The sequence below is a fragment of the Cetorhinus maximus genome, chromosome 3 (genome assembly GCF_964194155.1).
Source record: "Cetorhinus maximus chromosome 3, sCetMax3.hap1.1, whole genome shotgun sequence".
In the NCBI taxonomy this organism is placed as follows: Eukaryota; Metazoa; Chordata; class Chondrichthyes; order Lamniformes; family Cetorhinidae; genus Cetorhinus; species Cetorhinus maximus.
In genome coordinates this window covers 110662614-110687364 of record NC_135881.1, presented here as the reverse complement: position 1 = coordinate 110687364, position 24751 = coordinate 110662614, and the positions used below count along the sequence as shown (strand labels likewise).

General features: G+C 42.6%; 1 protein-coding gene across 2 annotated transcripts in view; it reads right to left on the bottom strand.

Moving 5' to 3' along the window:
- Positions 1-19874, bottom strand: part of scin (scinderin) — a 134738-nt gene extending 114864 nt beyond the window's left edge. Inside the window, exons 1-3 of one of the 2 annotated variants that reach the window (XR_013576197.1) lie at positions 19555-19874; positions 19313-19467; positions 5583-5744 (exon numbers count right to left, since the gene is read on the bottom strand). Coding sequence is in view for 1 of the 2 variants with exons in the window: in XM_078538829.1 (XP_078394955.1) it covers positions 5583-5744; positions 19313-19467; positions 19555-19747 (510 nt within the window). In the remaining variant the exon portion in view is untranslated. The remainder of the gene's footprint in view (positions 1-5582; positions 5745-19312; positions 19468-19554) is intronic. The other variant, XM_078538829.1, reaches the window with a different exon arrangement.
- Between the last annotated feature and the right edge of the window lie 4877 nt (positions 19875-24751).

The following is a 24751-nucleotide window of genomic DNA, read 5'->3' as shown; positions in this document are numbered from 1 at the left end:
ATCAGAACAGATGCGACGGAGGCGAAGGAACTGAGGGAATGGGATGGAGTCCTTACAGGAAGCAGAGTGTGAGGAGCTGTGGGAGTTAGAGGGCTTGTCGAGGTAGCTGTGGGAGTTAGAGGGCTTGTAATGAATATTTGTGGAAAGTCCATCACCAGAAATTTTAATTTTAATTTTTTATCCACTTATTTTTATTTTTATTTATTTTCATTTTTATTCCACTTATTTTTATTTTTATTTATTTTCATTTTTATTCATTGTTTTATCCCCATCTTTTATACTACTTTTGATCTTTTTTCCCCCCACCCCCCACCCCAACCCCGCTAGGGCCATCTGTCACTTGTTCATGTTCTTTCCAGAGCGCTTACCCTTGTCTGGCTATTATCACATTCTGCTTTCTATTCTCAATGCCACCATCAGCACCTCCTTTAGCCAGTACCACCACCATCAACACCCTTTTGACCTTTGGTTTATGGCATCTTTGGCAATCTCTCCTTTGTCCCCACCTATCACTGGCCTTCTATCCGGCTTCACCTGCTCCACCCACCTTAAACAGAATAAATTTCATCACATTTTTGCTTCTCTTTAGCTCTGAAAAAGAGTTATATAGACTCGAAATGTTAACTTTGTGTTTCTCTCCACATATGCTGTTAGACCTGCTGAGCTTTTCCAACATTTTTTGTTTTGGTTCAGAGTTCCAGCATCTGCAGTATTTTGCCTTTATATTCAAATATCAGTTATTCAGTTTGACTGGGTGGGGTTGGTGTAGCGCCCGCACATCTCAGCCACCATCTAGTTCCAGTCCACATGAGCCAACTCTACAATCCAAGACACTGCCTTATTCTACGCATGTGCACCATGCCTTGGAGCAGGTCTGAGGCAATTCTGTGTCACTGCACATCTCATGATGCCATTTTGTGTCATGTCATAAGCATATTAATACACTGAAGGAGCTCAGCATGGTTAGCAGACAGAGTAGATAGTTGTCCTGATGGCAGAAAATAAACCCCGCAATAAAGAAGGACCTTGCTGCTTTTGGCTGTATGACCATTTATACCTATGAATTCCATTGACAGCATCAGACATGCATGTATGCAATCGAAGGAACCCTAGCAAGTATATGGGACTTAGCATAACTGCAGTGGTGGCTGGGAGTATAGATAACTTACCATCTTTGACATTTGTATGTACCAGAAAAGATTATCAAACCCTTTCATTAGACTTTGATTGGGACATGGTGCATTCCAGGAATAATAGAGTTCTCCCATCACTGTTTTATCTTGTGTGCTTGACATTCATGCATTATTTTTAAAACCTTTCACTGAAGATTATTGATAGGATGTTGCAGGTGGTTAACAATCTCAGCATTTAGGGTCTGCTCCCAAGTCTTATGAAATTTATCCTTCTGATATAAGATTTCATTTGAATGCCTCAAGTGTATTACACCCTTAAGAGAATGTTTTTTCCCAGTCCAGCTGCTACCTGATTTACTGCCATTTGTTCTGAGGCCTAATCTATTATCGCCCAAAGTCTGTGTTTTCCTTTTGCAACCAAGATGGTGCATTTTGAATAGTCAATTATCTGCTGAGCTGGCTCAGCCCCTGATGGTGACCATTGTGATCTTCTGATATGAACATCAAAGGTCAACCCCTTTGAATGGTAAACTGTTTTTTCATTTGCTTTATTTTTGAGTTTTTGGCTTTATCATGGGAGCAAAGCATGAAATCTCAAACAGTCAATGATTAGGATTTCTTTTATTCATTCATGGGATGTGGGCTTCACTGGTGAGGCTAGCATTTATTACTCATCCCTAATTGTCCTTGAGAAGGTGTTGGTGAGCTGCCTTCTTGAACCGCTGCAGTCCATGTGGCGTAGGTACACCCACAGTGCTGTTAGGGAGGGAATTCCACGACTTTGACCCAGCCACAGTGAAGTCAGGATGGTATGTGGCTTGGAAAGGAACTTCCAGGTGGTGGTGTTCTCATGTGTCCGCTGCCCTTGTCCTACTAGATCGTAGCAGGCATGAGTTTGGAAAGTGCTGTCTAAGGAGCCTTGGTGAGTTCCTGCAGTGCATCTTGTAGATGGTACACACTGCTCTCGCTGTGCGTCGGTGGTGGAGGGAGTGAATGTTTGTGAATGTGATGCCAGTCAAGTGTGCTGCTTTGTCCTGGACGGTGTCAAACGTATTGAGTGTTGTGGGAGCTGCACTCATCCAGGCAAGTGGAGAGTATTCCATCACACTCCTGACTTGTGCCTTGTAGATGGTGGACAGGCTTTCGGAAGTCAGGAGGTGAGTTACTCGCCACAGGATTCCTAGCCTCTGACCTGCTTATGTAGCCACAGTATTTATATGGCTAGTCCAGTTCCGTTTCTGGTCGACCCAGCAGGATGTTGACAGTGAGGGGTTCAGCAATGGTAATGGCATTGAATGTCAAGGGGTGATGGTTAGATTATCTCTTGTTGGAGATGGTCATTGCCTGGCACTTGTGTAGTGTGAATGTTACTTGCCACTTGTCAGTCCAAGCCTGGATATAGTCCGGATCTTGCTGCATTTGGACATGGTGTGCTTCAGTGTCTGAGGAGTCGCAAATAATGCTGAACTTTGTGCGATTATCAGAGAATATCCCCACTTCTGACCTTATGATGGAAGGAAGGTCATTGCTGAAGCAGCTGGAGATGGTTGGGCCAAGGACACTACCCTGAGGAACTCCTGCAGTGATGCCCTGGAGCTGAGATGATTGACCTCCAACAAACACAACCATCTTTCTTTGTGCTAGGTATGACTCCAACCAGAAGAGTCCTTCCCCCCCTGATTCCCATCAACCCCAGTTTTGCTCGGGCTCTTTGATGCCACACTCTGTCAAATGCATCCTTGATGTCAAGAGCAGTCACTCTCATCTGACTTCAGGAGTTCAGCTCTTTTGTCCATGTTTGAACCAAGGCTGTAATGACGTCAGCAGCTGAGTGGTAGAACCTAAACTGAGCATCAGTGAGCAGGTTACTGCTAAGCAAGTGCCGCTTGATAGCACTGTTGATGACCCTTTCCATCAGTTTGCTGATGACCCTTTTCATCAGTTTGCTGATGATCGAGAGTAGACTGATGAGGCGGTAGTTGGATGGGTTGGTTTTGTCCAGCTTTTTGTGCACAGGGTATACCTGGGCAATTTTCCACATTTCCAGGTAGATGCCAGTGCTTTAGCTGTACTGGAACAGCTTGGCTAGGGGCGTGGCAAGTTCTGGAATACAAGTCTCCTGTACTATTGCTGCATCCAGTACCCCATTTCTTAACAACACATGGAGTGAATTGAATTGGCTGAAGACTGGCATCTGTGATGCTGGGGACCTCTGGAGGAGGCCGAGATGGATCATCCACTCAGTACTTCTGGCTGAAGATTGTTGCAAATGCTTCAGCCTTATCTTTTGCACTGATATGCTGGGCTCCCCCATCCTTGAGAATGGGGATATTTGTGGAGCCTGCCCTTCCAGTGAGCTGTTTAGTTGTCCACCACCATTCATGACTGGATGTGGCAAGGCCGCAGAATTTGGATCTGATCCTTTGGTTGTGGAATCACTTAACTCTGTCTATCACTTGCTGCTTATGCTGTTTGGCACACAAGTAGTCCTGTGTTGTAGCTTCACTAGGTTGACAGCTCATGGCTGACACCTCATTTTTAGGTATGCCTGCTGCTGCACCTGGCATGCCCTCCTGTACTCTTCATTGAACCAGGGTTGATCCCCTGGCTTGGTGGTAAAGGTAGAGGGGGGTATGCTGAGCCATGAGGTTACAGATTGTGACTGAGTACAATTCTGCTGCTGCTGATGGCCCAGAGCACCTCATGGTTGCCCAGTCTTGAGATGCTAGACCTGTTCGAAATCTAATCCATTTAGCACGGTGGTAGTGCCGCACAACACAATGGAGGGCATCCTCAATGTGAAAATGGGACTTCGTCTCCACAAGAACTGTGCAGTGGTCACTCCTACCGATACTATAATGGACAGATGCATCTGTGGCCGTCAAGTTGGTGAGGATGAGCTCAAACATGTTTTTCTTTCTTGTTGGTTCCATCACTACCTGTTACAGATCCAGTCTAGCAGTTATGTCCTTTAGGACACAGCTAGATCACTCTGTAGTAGTAGAGCCACTCTTGGAGACGGACATTGAAGACCCCACCCAGAGTACAGTCTGCACCCTTGCCACCTTCAGTGTTTCCCCCAAGTGGTGTTCAAAATGAAGGAGCACTGATTCATCAGCTAAAGGGGGAACAGCACATGGTAATCAGCAGGAGTTCCCTTGCCCAAGTTTGACCTGATGCCATCAGACTTCATGGGGTCCAGAGTCTATGTTGAGGAGTCTCAGGGCAACTTCCTCCTGACTGTGTAGCCCTATGCTGCCATCTCTGCTGGGTCTGTCCTGCTGGTGGGACAGGATATTCCTTTTAGACCATGGTTTGGTACAACTGAGTGGCTTGTAGTTAAGAGTCAACCACATTGCTGTGAATCTGGAGTCACGTGTATGCAAGACCAGGTAAGAGCGGACGGCAGATTCACTTCCCTAAAGGGCTTTCGTGAACCAGGTGGGGTTTTTTTTTACGATATTCAACAATGGTTTCATGGTCATCATCAGACTTTTAATTCCAGGTTTTTATTGGATTCAAATTTTACAATCTGCCATGGTGGGATTCAAACCCGAGTCCCTGAAGCATTACCCTGGGTCTCTGGGTTACTAGTGCAGTGACAATACCATTGCACCACCACCGTCCTCTAATTGTAAATATAGTATAGCTTTTCAATATAGCAAGATATTTAAGATACTACACCAAACATTAAACTGCCTTCCTACTCACTGCAGCACTTGCATCAAAGAACAAAAAGGAGGGGCAGATCAGGAGCTCAACTGATCTTTTTAGATCAGAGTGCCCTTTGCCTCAGGCTCAAAGCAAGATGACTCAGCAGCAATGTATTTCCTTGGCATATCTAGCTGACAGAAATATTGCTGCCATATTCACCATATCCTAAAACACCTTCCTAGATTTCCAATTGTTTAAAAGTCAAATAAAATTATAGTAGAGAGATAATGAAGTTACATTTACAACAGAAGAGCTGTCCACAAGATTAAGAATTACAAGAAAGTAGACCACATTAGAATTGATCATGTATGGAATTTAACATGTTAACTTAAGTTTCCTAGGTATAATTATAGATTAATAATATTTGTTGCAGATTTACATTTCTACTAATAGTGTACCATCCAATGTTGCTGCATTGTAACCTAATACCCTTAGGTTTTTCGGCTTTCTTTGGATTGCATTTTACTACAAAAAATGTATAGTTTTATAGTTCATCCTGAGTCAAAAAATGAAAATAGTATTGAGTTGTGCCCAAGAATTATATTCAGGAGCCATTCAGTGTTCAGGGATTGTAAATAATCATTCTCCAAGCTCTGTTGTATGTTTAATCCTCCACTTAACAGCAGTGTGATGAAAGTGAAAGATACCCACAGCACAGGTGAAAGACATCAATTATATCAGAAGGGATTATCTTTTTGAATTATAGTTATGAAGCAAGATTTCCTCTCAACTTACCGCCCCCAGATCTATGATGAAACAATCTCCTTTATTAAAGCTGGCCCAGCTGAGAGGAACTTCTGTTGCTCTGACAATCCTCCTGCCTTTAATATGCAGCAATCTCTTTGCGGAAAGGTCATTTGTAACAACATGGGTAAATCCAGATGCCACACCACCAGCCTAAGAAAGCAAGAGAAACACAAATGTAAATGGATTTTTGTGTGTGTCATTGGTTATGCTAATATAAGATATTAAGAAGAAATCTACTTAGGAAACTAAAATACCAAAAAACTACAGGCTGCAAAAATTATTATTAACTGAGTAAAAGTGTTTTTTTCATGATTAACTGTAACAGTTAACATACTTTTGCCTGGTTAGGCATCAGGCAACCTCAGCTCACAGAACAGTGAGGATTGAACAGCTCTTCCAAGCCAGCATGTTTCCTCCTGGTGGAAGTTTGTATTCCAGGAAGACACAGTGGAGCAGCATTTCAGTGTTAGTGGCCACAATGGCACTTCAGGCAGTTATGCAATGTTGATGCATAATTTGCCAAGGTGTTTCAAAACTTTCTGCTTCACTGAATCTTAAATTGTCAACAATAGTATCCTCACATATCAATCATTGGACAGTGATAACAAACAGTTACATGCTTGAAGATTGATGATGAACGCAGCCTTCATGAGCAATCTGGCTGCAGATACAAAATGCTTTCATGCAATCAATAAATGCATATAGCCAGAATAGCAACTGGAGAAGGATTCTAGAAAGAAAAAAGGAAGAAAGGAAAGGTCCCTTGCACTCAGTTTGGAACGCTTGAAGGATCCAGGTAAATTGAAGTGAGAGCCTGTCTATAAAATTTATAAAGTATCTTCTCATTTATTGGTCTCTGTACAACAAGTACTGAAAACATAACATTGGGATATACTGATATAAATCTAAAAGAATACAAAAGACAGAGGGATAAAAACAGAGGTAGTCACAATCTTGATTAAAGAAACAATCATAGCTGTGAGGAGGGATGTTGTGCTAGAACAATCATCAAATAAGGCCATTTGGGTTAAACTGAAGAACAAAAAAGGGGTAATCGCATTAATAGGCACATCCTTTAGATCTCCAAACTGTCAGAGGGAGATGGAATAGAATACATCCAGATTAATTTCTAAAAAGTGCAAAAACAATATGACAATAATCGCTGGGGATTTCAACAAATCTACTATGGCTAGAGTTTTTACCTCATTAGGCGGGCGCACACCCGACCGGAACAAGCGTAAAATGACACACGATGACACCGGGCGAGCGTCCCAACATCATTGCGCACTCGCACGACATTTTGGTCGGTGAGCATGCACAGAGTCGGCAGTGTGCCCGCCAACAATTAACAGGCTTATTAAGGCCATTAAAGTCCCAATCAAGTGTAATGTTTCGCTTCCCATCCAGCCTTACGGTTGGCGGGCAGGCAAAAAGGCCAAGCTACCTTTGCATTTTTAGGAAACCTCATCCACGAGCAATCAAAAATTAAATTAAAATGTTAACATTTCATTAATAACATATCCCTGCTCATGTGACAGGGTCACATGAGGGGACATGTTTTGTAACATTTTTAAATCTTTATTTTTGATTTTTTATATCTTCAGCTCCCCGAGGCAACTCTGTGCCTCAGAGAGCTTTTCCTGCACGCCCCCGCGCGCATGCACGAAGTTCCCCACTCGCCCTTCTCCCCCACCCACACACACAGGCAGGGCTGAGCGCTGCAGCACGCGTTTCGCTCTGGGTGGGCCTTAATTGGCCCACCAGCATGAAATCATGGTCTGACTCCGACTGCAGGTGGCAGCCAGCTTCCCAACTGCTCCCACCTGCCCCTGCCGAGCCCACCTGCCCCTGACGAGGGCAAAATCCTAGCCTATATGTCGGGATAGAATCAGTACACAAGGTATAGAGGGTGCAGAATTCTTAAAGTGCATTCAAAAGCACTTTTGTAGCCAGCGCATAGAAAACTCAACAAGAGTAGGCGCAATTCTAAAAACGTTTAAGGAATGAATCTGGGCAGATGGATGGGTATCAGTGGGAGAATATTTTGGTGGTCATATGTGAGTTATATTTAGTGTAGTTATGGAAAAGGGTAAAGATACATCAGTAGAAAAAGTTTTCAATTGGGAAAAGGCCCATTTTACTAAGCGGATATGTGGTTAACCAAAAATAGGCTGGAAACGGCTACTTGAAGGGAAATTGGTGTCCAAACAGTGAGAGACATTCATGGGGGAGATAAAGGGAGCTCAGAACAAATATATTCCCAGATAAAGGGTGGAACACCTAAATCTAGACCTCTGGTTGTCAAAGAGCAGAGAGAATAGGATAAGGCAAAAAAAGGGAAGCTTATATCAGATACCAAGAGCTCAAAACTGCAGAAACCCTAATGGAATATAAAAAGTGCAGGGTGACATTACAGAGGAAATTAAGAAAGCAAAGAGAGGACATGGAAGAAATTGGTAAGTAGAATCAAGGAAAAGCCAATCACCCAAAGATGTTCTACAAATAAATAATAATAAATAAATAAATAAAGTTTGGGCCTATTGGGGTCCATATACCATTGTGTACTATTTACAAGATGCACTACAGCAATTCAACAAGGCTCCTTCAACAGCACTTTATAACCCTTAACCTCTACCACCTAGAAGGCCAAGGGCAGCATATGCATGGGGAAAACTGAATCTGCAAATTCCCCTCCAAACTACACACCATCCTGACTTGGAACTTTATCTTTATTCCTTTAATGCCACTGGGTCAAAATACTAGAAGTCTCACCCTAACAACACTCTGGGTGTACCTACGCCACATGGCTCACCACCATCTTCTCAAAGCAAAGAGGGATGGGCAACAAATGCTAATCTAGCCAGTGATGTCTACATCCTGCGAAAGAATAATATAAAAAATAGTAACCTGTGTGTAGAGGCAGAAGTCATGGGCATGGTTCTTAATTAATAATCTGGGCTGAATTTTCCCGACTTTGGCAGGGAACCTGACGTCAGAACCATTTCTGGGTCCTAACGCTACTAGAGTCAGAGGTGAGCTGACAGACGGAATCTTCCGGAAGGTATCCAATTAAGGATGACTGGTGAGTTCCTTATGATGGAGACCCAATAGCAGAGCCTGCAGCTCTGTACAGACACCAGCTCCACCAGCAGAGGCGGGTGTTGCTGAGGCAGATAGGAAATCGTGAGAATACATCAATATGAACCCACACCACGATGCATTCCATAATTTTAGACTAAAGAGTCTCACAGCAAGCAGTGGGTGGTGTAACCCCTCCACAAAATTTGGTTTTGGCTGTGGCAGCCTTCATCCTTCCAGTTCCTTCAGCGGGGCACCAGCGGTCCCCTGTCCTGCCACCGGGAGGGTGCTTCTAGAGAGCTAGCAGGTTCTGCACAAAGTGGGCAGTTCCCTCAGAAAATGGCCTCCAATTAAGCTCTTAAGTGGGGCAATTAGAAGTGTATCTAGTTGGAGCGTGCTGCTGACTTTCTTCACCAGCCACCCAGGAAGGTCCCACTGGAGGAAGGAATGGTTCCCCACTATTTTCCCAGCTCCGCTACCTTCAACCCCACATCCATGGGGCTTGGAACCTTGGGGTGTCCACAGATTCTCTGAAGGTAGCAAGACAGGTAGATAAGATAGTCAAGGCATATAGGATACTTTCCTTCTGCTGACTGAGGCTTATAAGGGCAGAAGACTATGCTAGGATTGTATACAACATTAGTTAGGCCACAGCTCAAGTTCTACATGCAGTTCTGATCACCACATTATAGGAAAGATGTGATTAGAGAGGGTGCAGAAATTGCCAGAACTAGAAAACTTTAGCTATGAGAAAAGTTTGGATAAGCTGGAATTGTTTTCTATGTAACAGAGGCTGAGGGAAGATCTGATTGAGATGTATAAAATGATCAGGTGCCTAGATATAATGGATAGGAAAGACTGGTTTCCCTTAGCAAGAAGATCAATATCTGGGCCATCGATTTAAAATAATTAGTAGATGGATTAGAGGGGAGTTAAGGAGAAATTTGGCACTCAGGGGGATGACAGAGGCAGAAACCCTCATCCTATTTAAAAATACTTGGGTGTGCCCTTCAAGTGCTGTAATCTACAAGGCAACAGATCAAGGACTGGATTAGGGTGGATCACTTTTTTTCTGGCTGGCATGGGAACAATGGGCCAAATTGCTGCTTTCTGTGCCATAAATGTTGTATGATTCTATGATGAGATAATTTGATGAACTCTGGAGAATTAATGGTAAAATAAGCATGCAATAATGATCTAATTTAGCAAAACATGCTGTAATCTTTTACATATTAATGTGTACTTCCCGGTCACACAATTACTTTATAAATAAGTTGGTTGTAAATTATAATGCCAGGGGAGGTGGTTGGGCCTTTTCTTGTTGGAGATGATAATTACTTGGCACTTATATGATGCAAATGCTACTTGCCATTTGTCACCCTGTTCTTAACCGTTGTCCATGCCCTCTGTAGGTTGGCATGCACTGTTTCGGTATTGGACGAGTTGTGAATGCAGCTAAACACCTTGGAATCTTTGGAAAACAGTCTCAGTCCTGAACTTATAATGGAGTTAAGGTCATTAATGATGAAGCATCTGAAGATGATTGGCCAAGAATCCTGTCCCATGGAAGTTCTGCAACACATCTTGGGGCTCTGGTAATTGCTTTCTGACAACCACGGAATCTTCCTCTGTGTTAGATATGACTCCAGCCACTGGAAAATTTGCTGACAGATCCCTAGTGACTGAATTTTTGTTAGGCCTCCTTGATTCCATTCATATCAGACTACCACAGACTTCCACAGTCTCAAACCTCCTTTAGAAGCATGTAGGTTTGGAGCCATTGGTGGCAATGCCTTCAGTTGCCTAGTCCCCAAGCCCTGGAATTCCTTCCCTCTGCCTCGGCGTTCTTTAACTTGCTTTCTTCCTTTATGACACTCCTTAAAATCTACATCTTTGAGCAAGCTTTTCGTCACCTGACCTAATACCTCCTTATGTGGCTCAGTGTCTTACTTTGTTTTATAATGCCCCTGTGAAGCACTTTGGGACGTTTCTTTATGTTAAAGGTGTCTGTGAGTTGTTGTTTTAAGTTGTTGTCATTAGCTACCTCGACCCCCAAAGAACCCTCACTTACTTCCCTCCCAAGATTTGATCCCATGTTATGTGGACAACAGGTACCAGGAGCTCTTCACAAATCACTTGTTGTGCAGCACTATTCACCATAAAACATATGACTACAATAGCACCACATTCTTGAACACATCATTTCCCACTGAATGGTGATTCCAACAGCTGAGTGTGCAAAAGCTTCTGCAGCAACTGTTCTCCTCTATATAACCTTATCATGGCAGTATCAAACACTTGATAGTGTAAGGGGCTAAGATCTCACAGTGTATATTTTTATAAAATATGTTCAGATATTTTCATTGCTATTTCTAAAATTTTAAAATGGAACAAACTTTAAAATGGCTGAACTTATGTGACTGCCAAACAAAAGAAGCTACCTGGCAGTTTGGGAAATGCTCACACCTTGTTATCCCTGAGGTGCCACTAATGACCACCTGTGGACTGCATGGCCCGAATTCAAAGAGAGCTATACAAAGTCCATCTGCATTTAATAACCCAGGCTAGCCAACAGGAGATGGGTCATCTGCTAAGACAAAGACCCTGCAACCTTCCTTTCAATTCCTAACAGCTGCGAGATTTAACGGTCTTTGGAATCCAGATGATGGATACACACCCTTTGTTAAAGACCTGGTGGAGAGGTGGGAGTCATGTGACTTGAGCCGCTGGTTTGTGGAACTAGTAATATTGCCTTGCTGAACTGCAGAGCCTCAGTCTACTGTTTACCATCTAACTAATAGTTGCACAGACAAGGAACTCTGGCCCCCATCTACAATGCTTCTGATGGAAATTCTGTACCATCACCCGCACGGCTCATTCATTTCTGCATGCCTATCTCATTGTATGAAGTCAATGCCACTGGAAAAGTGAATTTTCTAGCATCAGTTTACAGCCCACTGACCCTTGCGAAGGAATCCCTCATTGGGCTTTGATTCTGGACTCTGGAATCCAGGTGAAACAATATTTCTTTACTCCCTGGTCTCTGTACTGTAAATCTTTTTTTCTCTATTCCTCTCTTTACTATCTGAATGTGAGGGGACATTGTGAACTCTGTTCATGTTTTGTGTGTATGCAGATAAACTAATCCTTTGAGTTCATCCTATCTCGAGTTTGCTAATAGAAAATTGGATCACCCCAAAACTGAGGGGTTGGGAAATACGCCACCACTTATAAATCAAAACACCTTTCTGTTTATGGGCGGGTGGTGAGAGGAGAAATTAGTGCTTTTAAATTAACCATTCTCCAGTCTGTAATGATCGAGTTATGAGCATTTTCACATCTTGTTCTTCCACAGCTAACATTATAAGTCTATGAGATTCCTGATTGGCTAAATGATGCACATTTTCTCTCAGGGTGATGGAAGGACCTATAAAGAGCAGCTTATGCTATGCCAGCAAATTTAACACAGCAGGTTGAAAGTTCAGTGTTGCCAAATCAGGTTTTCTCATCTTAATCCATATCTTTGCTTATATTGCACCTTTTATAAACATTTAATATAACTTAAAAATAAAACTTATAGGACAATGATTTTGTTTCCTTTTTGGTATTGGAATGTTTGTAAAAATGAATAGCTAATTAGGGTGTATTTCTTTTCAATGGAATATTATGCATCTAAATTATTTAAATCTTTGGTGTGGGGGGAGTTTCACCTGCAAACATGGGAACATTTGGGCCAGGTAAGAAGCTAAAATTTTAATAATTTCAAACCAAATTCTAAACTACCTTAAATCTCGTTTAACTGAGGTGAGTCAGGTGACCAATTCACTATAAGAAGGTCAGTCAGTCGATACCTTTTAAGGAGGCTGCGTGTCTCCATTTTAACAACCTTTGTATTTTTAACCCATGTTGGCCCAGTTTCCCAAGCCTTAAGAACCCTGACAGGTAAAAAGGCAAGACCAGCTGGATGCATAAGGTCAATGCATTTGCACCATTGCATGTGGGGTAAAGGAGAGGGAATGCTTCCTCATGCCCAACAAGCTGCTCTATAAATTCCTTCGCAATCTGTCCAACTCCCCATGTCCATGATCTCCAATCCTCTATCTCCCCACCTAATCTGCCTGCTCTCTGCTTCCCCGACATTATAACCCCAGCAATGGCAATCTCTCTCTCCTCAGCCACCTTTTCATCCCCAACAGTTGTCCCGCTCTCCCTGACCACCATCTTCACGCTCCCCAATAGCAATCTCTCTCCCCACCCCGACCAGCACCTCTGCCCCTCCACAATTTCTCCAACTCCCTTCCCCAACTAGAAGCCCTGGCAGCAATCTCTCCTTCTGCTCTTTTGCTGCATTCTCCTCCCACAGGCTTTCTTGCCTGACAGGCCGCCAGGCTGTCAATCACGCTGGTTGCCAGGCACAAAGTCTGTAGAAAAAACTTAAAAGGCATCCTGCAGTTAACAACTGCTGGACATTCCGGGAACACATTTCCTCCCCCTCTCCTACTGCAAATCACTGTGAATATCACAGCCAGGTAGCTTCAAGAAAACTGATGTATAAACTGACAAACCAAACACTGACTTCAAAACTGAACCATTGTGATGGCACCAAATTGAAATATTAGTAACAAACGCTTTTGGTTCACAATTTTAACACAAGTTTTAAATTAGGTTAAACAGCAATCAGAGAAATGTCATTACATAGCTTAGTGTATTCATAAGTAATAATGTACAGCACCATTGTCACTCAATGCTTATGAATGGAGGATGGAGGAAGATCAGCCAACTGCCAGCTTCAGCACATGTAATACAATTACATGTTGACAATGCAGTGACATTGATGCAATTACACTTCAATGCAAATTATATTCATCCATGGGTCAGGTTTGCCAAATACTTTTTAATGTGCAAAGTGCTTTGAAAGATAAACTTTTTCTCTTACGATAAAGAAACTAGAAGAAATGCTAATTTGTTATACAAGGATGATTAGAAATGATTCCACAGCCCAGGACAATCCCAGCCCTGTGCTGAGTTAATTCATCAACAGTCAGGGCAGCAGTAGGAGCTTTACATTTGGTCATGTGGTCTCTGGAATGCGGAGGGGAAATAATCAGGTGGACGTCCAGTTTCAAATAATTCATTATTCAGTCAGTCTTGTTGGGAGGTACTGAAAGATTTTTGAACTTTTCAATGCCAGCTTTAAGGAAACTGAAGGATTGACTAGAACCCTGGATGAATTACCTTCTAAAGGAGCTGAGTTTGGTTAAAAGGACTGTTCAGCTTACAGTCCAGACTGTAAAAGGGAAACCTCTGGTCAGTCTCCTGGACTGTCTACGGTCAAAGACCAGGACAGTCTCTGGTCAATCTCATGGATAGTATCCAGTCAGTCTCCTGGATGGTTTTGTGAAAGGGTAATCATGTTTGACCAACTTATTAGTGTTCTTTGAGGAAGTAACGGTGTGGCGCACTTGCATTTCTGAAACATAGAAACATAGAAAATAGGAGCAGGAGTTGGCCATTTGGCCCTTTGAGCCTGCTCTGCCATTCATTATGATCATGGCTGATCATCCAACTCAATAGTCTGCTCCTGCTTTCTCCCCATAACCTTTGATCCCTTTCACCTCAAGGGCTATATCTAACTCCTTCTTGAAAACATACAATGTTTTGGCTTCAACTACTTTCTGTGGTAGCGAATTCCACAGGCTCACCACTCTCTGGGTGAAGAAATTTCTCCTCATCTCAGTCCTAAATGGTCTACCTCGTATCCTCAGATTGTGACTCCTGGTTCTGGACTCCCCCACCATTGGGAACATCCTTCCTGTATCTACCCTATCTAGTCCTGTTAGAATTTTATAGGTTTCTATGAGATCCCCCATCATTCTTCTGAACTCCAGCGAATATAATCCTAACCGACTCAATCTCTCCTCATATGTCAGTCTCGCTATTCCAGGAATCGGTCTGGCAGACCTTCGCTGCACCCCCTGAATAGCAAGAACATCCTTCCTCAGATAAGGAGACCAAAAATGCACACAATATTCCAAGTGTGGTCTCACCAAGGCCCTGTATAATTGCAGCAAGACATCCCTGCTCCTGAACTCGAATCCTTTCGCTATGAAGGCCAACAAACCATTTGCCTTCTTTACCGCCTGCTGCACCTGCATGCTTACCTTCAACGACTGGTATATGAGGACACCCAGGTCTCGTTGCTCATTCCCTTCTCTCAATTTATAGCCATTCAGATAATAATCTGCCTTCCTGTTTTTGCTACCAAAGTGGATAACCTCACATTTATGCATATTATATTGCATCTGCCATGCATTTGCCCACTCACGCAGCTTCTCCAAATCACCCTGAAGCATCTCTGTGTCCTCCTCACAGCTCACCCTCCCACCCAGCTTTGTGTCATCTGCAAATTTGGAGATATTACATTTAGCTCCTCATCTAAATCATTAATATATATTGTGAATAACTGGGGTCCCAGCACCGATCCCTGCGGTACCCCGCTAGTCACTGCCTGCCATTCGGAAAAAGATCTGTTTATTCCTACTCTTTGTTTCCTGTCTGCCAACCAGTTTTCTATCCATCTCAAATCACTACCCCCAATCCCATGTGCTTTAATTTTACACGTTAATCTCTTGGGCAGAATTTTACGGCCCCGTTTCGGCAGGGACAGGGCCATAAAATGCGGCGGGCCATTATAAATCCCATTGACGACAGCAGGAATGTAAAATCCCGCTGTCGTAAAATTCTGCCCCTTATGTGGGACTTTGTCGAAAGCCTTCTGAAAGTCCAAATAAACCACATCCACTGGCTCCCCCTCATCAACTCTACTAGTTACGTTCTCGAAAAATTCCAGTAGATTTGTCAAGCATGATTTCCCTTTCGTAAACCCATGCTGACTCTGTCCGATTCTGCCACTGTTTTCCAAGTGCTCAGCTATTAAATCTTTTATAATGGACTTTAGAATTTTCCCCACTACCGACGTCAGGCTGACTGGTCTATAATTCCCAGTTTTCTCTCTACCTCCCTTTTTAAATAGTGGGGTTACATTAGCTACCCTCCAATCTGTAGGGACTGTTCCAGAGTCTATAGAAACTCAAAAGATGACCACCAATGCATCCACTGTTTCTAGGGACACTTCCTTAATACTCTGGGATGTAGATTATCAGACCCTGGGGATTTATCGGCCTTCAATTCCATCAATTTCTGTAACACTATTTCCCTATTAATACTGATTTCTTTCAGTTCCTCCCTCTCACTAAACCCTGTGTTGCCCAACATTTCTGATATGTTATTTGTGTCTTCCTTTGTGAAGACAGAACCAAAGTATGTATTTAGTTGGTCAGCCATTTCTTTGTTCCCCATTATAAATGACCCTATTTCAGACTGTGAGGGACCTACATTTGTCTTCACCAATCTTTTTCTCTTCAGATACTTAAAGAAACTTTTACAGTCAGTTTTTATGTTCCCCGCAAGCTTACTCTCGTACTCTATTTTCCCCTTCTTAATCAATCCCTTGGTCCTCCTTTGCTGAATTCTAAAGTGCTCCCAATCCTCAGGTCTGTTGTTTTTTCTGGCCAACAATTTGTATGCCTCTTCCTTGGATCTAACACTATCTCTAATTCCCTTGTAAACCATGGTTTGGCCACCTTACCTGTTTTACGCCAGACAGGAATAAACAATTGTTGCTGTTCACCCATGCGCTCTTTGAATGTTTGCCATTGCCTCTCCACCATCATCCCTTTAAGTAATGTTTTCCAATCCATCATAGCCAACTCACGTCTCATACCATCATAGTTTCCTTTATTAAGATTCAGGACCCTAATCTCGGAGTCAACTACTTCACTCTCCATCTTGATGAAGAATTCTATCATATTATGGTCATTCATCCCCAAGGGGCCTTGCACAACTAGATTGCCAATTATTCCTTTCTCATTACACAACACCCAGTCTAGGATGGCCTGTTCTCTAGTTGGTATCTCAATGTACTTGCCCAGAAAACCATCCCCTATACACTCCAGGAATTCTTCCTCTATGGTATTGTTACTAATTTGATTTGCCCAATCTATATGCAGGTTAAAGTCACCCATAATTACAGATGTTCCTTTATTGCATGTGTCTCTAATTTCCTGCTTAATGCCATTCCCAACATCACCACTAGAGTTTGGGGGTCTATATACCAACCCCACTAATTTTTTTTGCTCCTTAGTGTTTCTCAGCTCTACCCATACAAATTCCACATCGTCGGAGCTAATATCTTTCCTCACTATTGAGTTAATTTCCTCTTTAACCAGCAATGCAACTCCACCGCCTTTTCCTTTTTGTCTGCCTTTCCTAAATACTGAATACCCCTGGATGTTCAGTTACCATCCCTGGTCACCCTGCAGCCATGTCTCTGTAATCCTGACTATATCATACCTGTTTACATCTATTTCTGTGGTTAATTCATCCACTTTATTGCAAATGCTCCTTGCGTTAAGGCACAAAGCTTTAAGGCTTGTCTTTTTAACATCACTTGTCCCGTTCCCACTACTTTTTCACTGAGGACCTGTTTGATTCTTGCCCTTGATTTCTCTACCTATCACTTTTCTTATTCCCCTTTCTGCCTTTTGTTCTTGTCCTTGATTCCCCTTCCTCTGACTCCTTGCATAGGTTCCCATCCTCCTGCCATTTTAGTCTGAACACTCCCCAACCAATTTAGCAAATATTCCCCCTAGCATATCAGTCCCGGTCCTGCCCAGGTGTAACCTGTCCAGTTATTTTTTGATAAGGTGCCACATCAAAGATTACCAGACAAAATAAGAGCTCATGGTGTAGGGTGTATCATATTAGCATGGATAGGGCATTGGTTAGCTAACAAGAAGCAGGGAGTAGGGATAAATCGGTCATTTTTGGGTTGACAGGTGAGTGCCACAGGGATTAATGCTGGGGCCTCAACTATTTACAATCTATATAAATGTCTTAGATGAAGGGACCAAATAAATGGACCAAATGTTACTAAATTTGCTGATGATGCAAAAATGGGTAGGAAAGTAAGTTGTGAGGAGGGTATAAGGAGTCTGCAAAGTAATATAGATAGGTTAGGTGAGTAGGCAAAAATTGACAGATGGAATACAATGTGGGAAAATGTGAACTTGTCCACTTTAGCAGGAAAAATAAGAAAGCAGTATATTATGTAAATGGTGAGATATTACAGAACACTGTTGTACAGATGGATCTGGATGTTCTGGTACATGAATCACAAGCATTTAGTATGCAGGTACAGCAAATGATTAGGAAAGCAAATGGAATGTTACCATTTATTGCAAGGGAAGTGGAATATAAAAGTATGGATGTTTTGCTGCAGTTGTACAGGGCATTGGTGAGACCACAGCTGAAGCACTGTGTGCAATTTTGGTCTCCTTATTTAAGAAAGGATAATAACACGTTAGAAACAAAGGTTGGACAGATTGAGACTATACCCATTAGAGTTTAGAAAAAATGAGAGGTGATCTTATTGAAACATATAAGATCCTGAGGGGAATTGACAGGGTGGGTGCTGAGAGGATGTTTTCCCTTATGAGGGACACCAGAACTATGGGACACAGTTTAAAAATAAGGAGGGATCTTCTGTTCAAGATGGAGGTAAGGAGAAATGTTTTCTCTCAGAGGGCCATTGGTCTGTGGAATTCTCTTCCCCATAGAGCAGTGGAGGCAGGATCATTGAATATTTTTAAGATTGAGTTAGATAGTTTCTTAATTGACAAGAGAGTCAAAGTGTATAGGGACAGAAAAATAGTGGCCACAGTCTGATTAAGCATGATCTTATCAAATGGCAGAGCAGGCTGGAGGAACCAAATGGCTGACTCATTCTCATAATTTGTATGTATGTTTATATGTTCTGACCAGGGGCAGTCCACAAGGCTTACTGGAGACTATCCAGAAGATTGACCAGTTGCAGTCCATGAAGTTAACCGGGGATTGTCCAGAACATTGACCGGTGTCAGTCGAGGTGAACACTTCACAGGATGTCAATGGGTTCTTAACTTCTCAGTCTCCCAAACTAGAAGAATTAGCCAATTCTGAGTTCTGAGTTGTATTTCTAATTAGGGCTATATGAATTTCTATCTGTAAAACTTATTGTATTTTAATATTAATAAAAACAATTGATTCGAACAGTTTGTCATCTTGGCTGTTCTTACTGCTCATTACCCTAAAGCACGGAAAAAAGTTAAAACAAAAATCCACAACATGTACAGATGGGGATATAAGGTGACAACAGGAACCAATTTGTCGTTGATGGCCCTACAAACAGCCTGTCAACTAATTGTCCTGGTTTACACATGGAAAATGTTGTGTAACACAGGAAATAAAAAATAGGCATAATAGGAGGAATTGGAAATGAGTACTTTATCCAGTTGTGCCAATTCTCTGGTTTAACTGACATACAGTTATGTGTTAAGCAACACTGTAGACCTTTAACTTATTTTCCATTCATTTGTATGTTTTCCAACAAGTGCTTTTATGGCATTCAATAACTAAACTCACTCTATGTAGTTTTGGCACCAGTGGGAGAACAATAACAAACTCCAAAACAAAAGTACGAATGATCGCTATAGGAGGAAAAGGTCTGCTATAAGATTTGGAACACTGCGATATCTATCTACCTTGTACTTAAGTCCTCCTTTGAAATAGCCGACAAAAGTATTGGATTCGTAATCTTGCAGCTCCCGATACTGAACCGGTTTCCCCCCCAGATAGTCATCCATCTGCACGGTAAAAATCGCAGCGGCGCTACTTTCATCCTGAGAGCACTCTTTGCCTAAAAGAAAATAAAGCGGTTTAAAATTAATACCGCCGCGTCTTATTACAAAACAGAAAGTCCCCGTGCAGCTTAACTCGGCCTCACCTAACCAAAAATGTAGATTGTAAGAGAAGTTGTTTCTCCTCACTATGGTTTGCATCACCAGGTAAGCGTCTCCCACATAGAAGCTGCCATGCAAACTTTGTGGAACTGGCACCAGCTCTAAACGTTCCACTCGCCACACCTGGATCCCTTCCTTTTTTCCAGCATTTTCAAACTCTTTGTGGTACAGCACCATCCTTCCCTCTCAAGATCCGCTGAGCGAGAAGCCGGCGACGATCGAACTCTTCCCCTCAAAACTTTGCCACAGCGTTCAGCAACTCTGCAGACTTCGGCTTTTAAGGAAACGAGGGGGGGCGTGTGAGAGCAAAGTGATGTCAAGATCCGAGCCTGTCAAATACAGAACTAAGCTGCCGAGCAATAAAGCTGTGGATGAGCTAATCAGCAATGAATTCCGACTGGAAACGAATGCCCCGTGTGCTCCAGGTTGGTACCTATGATTCTCTCGAAGTTAAGAGATTGCAATATGAATCGCCCAGAGCGAAGGCAAGTTCGACAAACCCCTCTGAGACAACTTTTCCCGGATTGTGTGGGGTTATTCAGACCCTATAAGAACCTGCAGATAGGGTGAGATGAAACAAGTGGGAGGAGGCCCATGCAAAAAATAAACATAAGACACACATGAATGAGATGGAATGGAATGGGATGGGGTGATTGGCCTAGTTCTGTGCCGTCTGCTCTAATAAACTCAATCTTAGGACACTGTTGCACTGTTACCTTTCCTCTGGGCATTGAGCTGAAAAGAGGCATATAACTCTGGAGTCAGGTCCCATGCTCAGGTGTGGCAGGTCCCCAGTGAGGATCTGCCTCAGTCTCTTGAGTTGAACACCCCATGGAGTAATACTCCAGGGCAACATCAAGCCAGGCTTAAAATGTTGTCCAAGGTGCTTTGTCATGCTTTAAGAAGACAGACGATCCCACTTGCACTTTCAAAACACTAAACAATTGCCATCAGCCAGGAGCAGAGCCTTGCCATGCGCTGGAAGGCAGTAAAAGAGGGATTTTGCCCACTGGGTCTGGGATAGGGTTGCCAGCCCTCCAGGATTGCCCTGTAGTGTCCCAGGAATTGAAATTTAATCCCAGGAGGCCTGCACAGGGCCAAGACAGACAGTAGCTTCTAGTGGGATACAACGGAGTAGATAGCTGGTTCACAGACAGTGCTGAAGTGTGTCAGGTGAATTTAACTAGGTTCAGAGGATCTATAGAAGGATGCTCATCACTTTGACATCCCGCTAGTTTGCATCTGCTTTACAGATTATTTCATGTAGTTGCCAATAGTGTGAGCAACCATCGAGTCATTAAAAAATTACATGTTTTTTTGTCATTTTCATTGACCATTTTCACCAATTAGTTCCAAAAATATCAGAGATGGGAAAAATGGTCTGCTTGAGTGGAGTGCTTTAAGGCAGGAGATCATGTGACTAAATCCCTAGAGATATATTTAACCACATTTCACAACCCTAGCTTTGCACTCTCCAACTACCAGTTTCAGGCCTGAAGAGCTGTATAAACCACTGCCTCAGAGGAGACTTTTAACAAGGCAGCAAGCCCAGCTAGGAGCATGATGCATAATTACAGCCTTCGGCCAGAATGTGTGTCCATTAATGCAACCATTCTGCTGAGCAGAAGGTAGATTCACGAAGGCACAGTCACCTTTTTTATCTCTCTCTCTCTCTCACACACACACGTTAAAAGGTCAATTTTAAACATGTCTGCCTTGCTGGAACAGTACAGATGAGTGGTTAAAGGGGGCAGGCAGGAGTTCCCCTCTGCTCTCAACACAAACCCTCTGTCATCTTAACTGACCTGAGAGCAGTCTTGTGAGAGCCACCCACCCCAGGGAGATGGGAACCTACTTTTAATGGAAAAGTTCAAAGCAGATGATTTCTTTGGCATCGCAATGATAATTTAACTGGAAAATCTCAGGAGGCTGAATGGAGCTAAAACAGACAGTAAGGTCTGGTGGGATACAGGGGAGTGGTCAGCTGGTTTGAATTCAATTCTACAGGCTGTAAGATGGATTTAACTAGGTATGAAGGGTCTATAGAAGAATGTTCATCATCTTGACGGCCGTTAGTCCATATCATCATTCCAGGGCAATGTACCTATCGAGCACTGTTAACATGTCAGCTATCGAAGGAGTTTCATTCTAAATTAATCACACTAATTTACATCAATCTCAGACACTAAATTTGACTCTCGCTGTCTGTCTGGGTACCATGTCCTAAGAGGGTATTGCCACTATAGACTTCCATGTGTTTGTTCATAGTTATGATTGGCAAGATATTGCTGTGGTTTGCCATTGCCTGCTGCAGGTTCTGGCTGACCAGGAGACTCTCCCACTCTTACTGCTTGCCATATGCACATTGGAAGGATTTGCAGGTTGATATTCAACCTGTTTGGCCACATTATGAACGTACTTTCCGTGGCCTTCAAGTCTTGGAGTGGGACTCAAAACTGGAGCTTCTGGCCCCGAGGTAGGGACACAACCGGTGCACCACAAAACCTCCACAGACTTGACTGGATATTGATAATCATCAACCCAGTTACTGCTGAGTTACCATTATACCACGGAACTGCCTTTATAATCACTAGTATTCAAATTAATAGGTAACCTTGTATGTAACTTACTCTATGTACTTACTAAAAATTTAAATTTAGTTGGCACTAATCCTAATTCTGAATTAGCAAACAATTGTTGGCGCAGGACTTGTTATCAGAATTCTTTGATGACTTTGTAAGAAAGATTTGTTCATCCATTCAGCAGTTTATGTGTATCATAATTCGAGGCTAAAGTAAATGTGAATATAATCTGAACTGCTTGATGTAAAACAGTTTAATGAGACAAATTTGGGCATCATTCACACCCAGACATAAACTGGGTGATAAATCGCAGATAAGAAATTAAGCTCAAGAGTTAAGGAGTTCTTTGAGTCCAAGAGTTCCAATAGTCAAGGCTTCCTTGATAAATATTTGTTCAGATGTCTATTTCAGGAACCTGGCCATATTTGCATAAGGTGGCTTTTGAGTTAGACAGAAAAAGCTGAGTATGTCATGTACATGCTTAACTATCTTGTGTCCTTATTAATTCCTAGAAATTTAGGAAGGAGCCCTTTTGTGATGATGACAGGATTTTTTTTGGTTAATTTGTCAGGTTCAACTAGTTTTTGCAAGCAGCTCAATCTCCTCTTGGTTCTCAGTGGAAAGGTCAGACAAACATCTGTGAAGTTCATTTCATATCATCTGACAAAATTTGATGCAGATGATATCACAAATGAGTTACATATGCCGCATGAGCTGATGTAAAGTGAAAAAACACACTGCTTCTGCGTAGCATGACTGCTCTATTATTGACATTTTCCAATTCACTCCTAGTGAACTATGCTAAGGTCTAGGACTCCGATTTGAGCTGCAGCGCAGAAACCCCATTAAACCTACTTTTGAGTCTGTAAGTGAGGATCCACAGCTGACACTGAACATGAAAATCACAAGGTTTGAACAGGAGTGGGACCAACGGTACTACCTTGGCATGAGAGGTGGAGATTGGACCAGAACAAATGAATGGTAGCTCAGGGGCTTGGCCTCTGAAAGGGTGTAAATTCAGTGGCTCTAAATAAGGAAAGAGATGCCACTAAGACAGGAAAAGAAGATGATGGTGACCCAATGAAGGCGATGGTAGGTTGACCTTGTTCTTCAACACCAACCATAGGTAAATTCTCATAAAGGGTCTGGTCTGACAAAGTGGAATCCAGAGAGGAAGGTTGCCCCTCCTTTATCACGAGGATAAGGAGGCAGAGCCAATGCACATCAACCACTGAAAAGTATAATTGGTCCCTCTTAGTGTCTCATTATGATTAGGAAAACACAAAAGATCCCCTCTATGTTAGGAAAACACAGGATGATAATGCATTAATATGGTCTTATCTGTAAATAGAAGGGATTAAGGGATGCCACCATGGTTTCTCCTTTCATAATGTGTCTATTTATATTATCAATGGTGCTATGACCAGTTGAGAAGGGATGGACTAGCTCCCCTCTATTCAACCTCCTCAGTTAGTCACAACAAAGGTTTAAGTTTCTCTTTCACAGGATATGCCTTTTTCAAATCCAAATGTATTGAACTATTTCAGGCTGTAAGCAATAAGGAGCCAACCAAGTAAGGTTTTCTTAAGTTAAAGGAACAGTAAAGTTATTAACCACTAAATCCAAGGAAAAAAAAATAAATTGTGACGTCAAGCATTTGGCTCTCAAGCAGTTTTCAGGCCGACACACAACACACACACACACACACACACACAAAAAACACACACACACACAAAACACACACACACACAACACACACACAGAGGTATCAGAAAAATGGGAAATTAGAGTCCAATAAAAAAGAGTAAAAGAATATAAGGTTAAGTGTCCTTTGATTGTCCTTAAGGCATAGATTTTAAATGTTGCGGCTGATTGGATTAGCTGGTTTCTTGGATGCAGTCAGATGTAAAAGATGTTGCGGTTATTAAGAAATCTCAGTTTGCTGGTAGGGTCAGGTAATGGTGAGCTCTCAAACTGGGGAAAACAGTTGTTCCAAAAGAGAGAGAGATAGAACTCAGCTGTCAGCCTGTTTCCTCTGCTGAAAACTTTCTTGCAATCTCCTTGCTGTGGCTGCAGCCTGGCTTGTTATACTGCACCCATCGTGTATTTCCAAGGGGTTTTGGGTGGTTCTGCCTGTGACAGCCATTGTTTCAATATCCAGCACTTTGCATTTTAATGTCTCTTCCTTGGACAGTGACGAGTTTTGATGGGACTCCGAATTATAGGAAATGTCTCTCTCTTCACATTTCCCTGAGGGTGACTTGTTTTCTTTTTTCACCTTCATCTTGGAAGGTGGCCTTGCATTTTTAAGTGGTATGTTCTGTTTCATTTCAAATTGCAAAAGTTCCAGTCAGTTGAAAGTTTGAAAATCATTGTTTTCAAAATTAAAGGGGGCACAGCCTCATGACTGATGAAGGGACTCGAGGAAGGAAGAGAATGGCTGACCACCAGGCAGTCCAAGAAAAACAGGCAGGTAGTTTAGGAGTCCCCTGGGGTCCCGCTCACAAATTGGTATTCCATTTTGGAGGCTGATGAGGGCGCTGGTTCCTCCAGGGAGTGAGGACAGAGCCAAGCTTCTGGCACCACAAGCAGCCTGTCT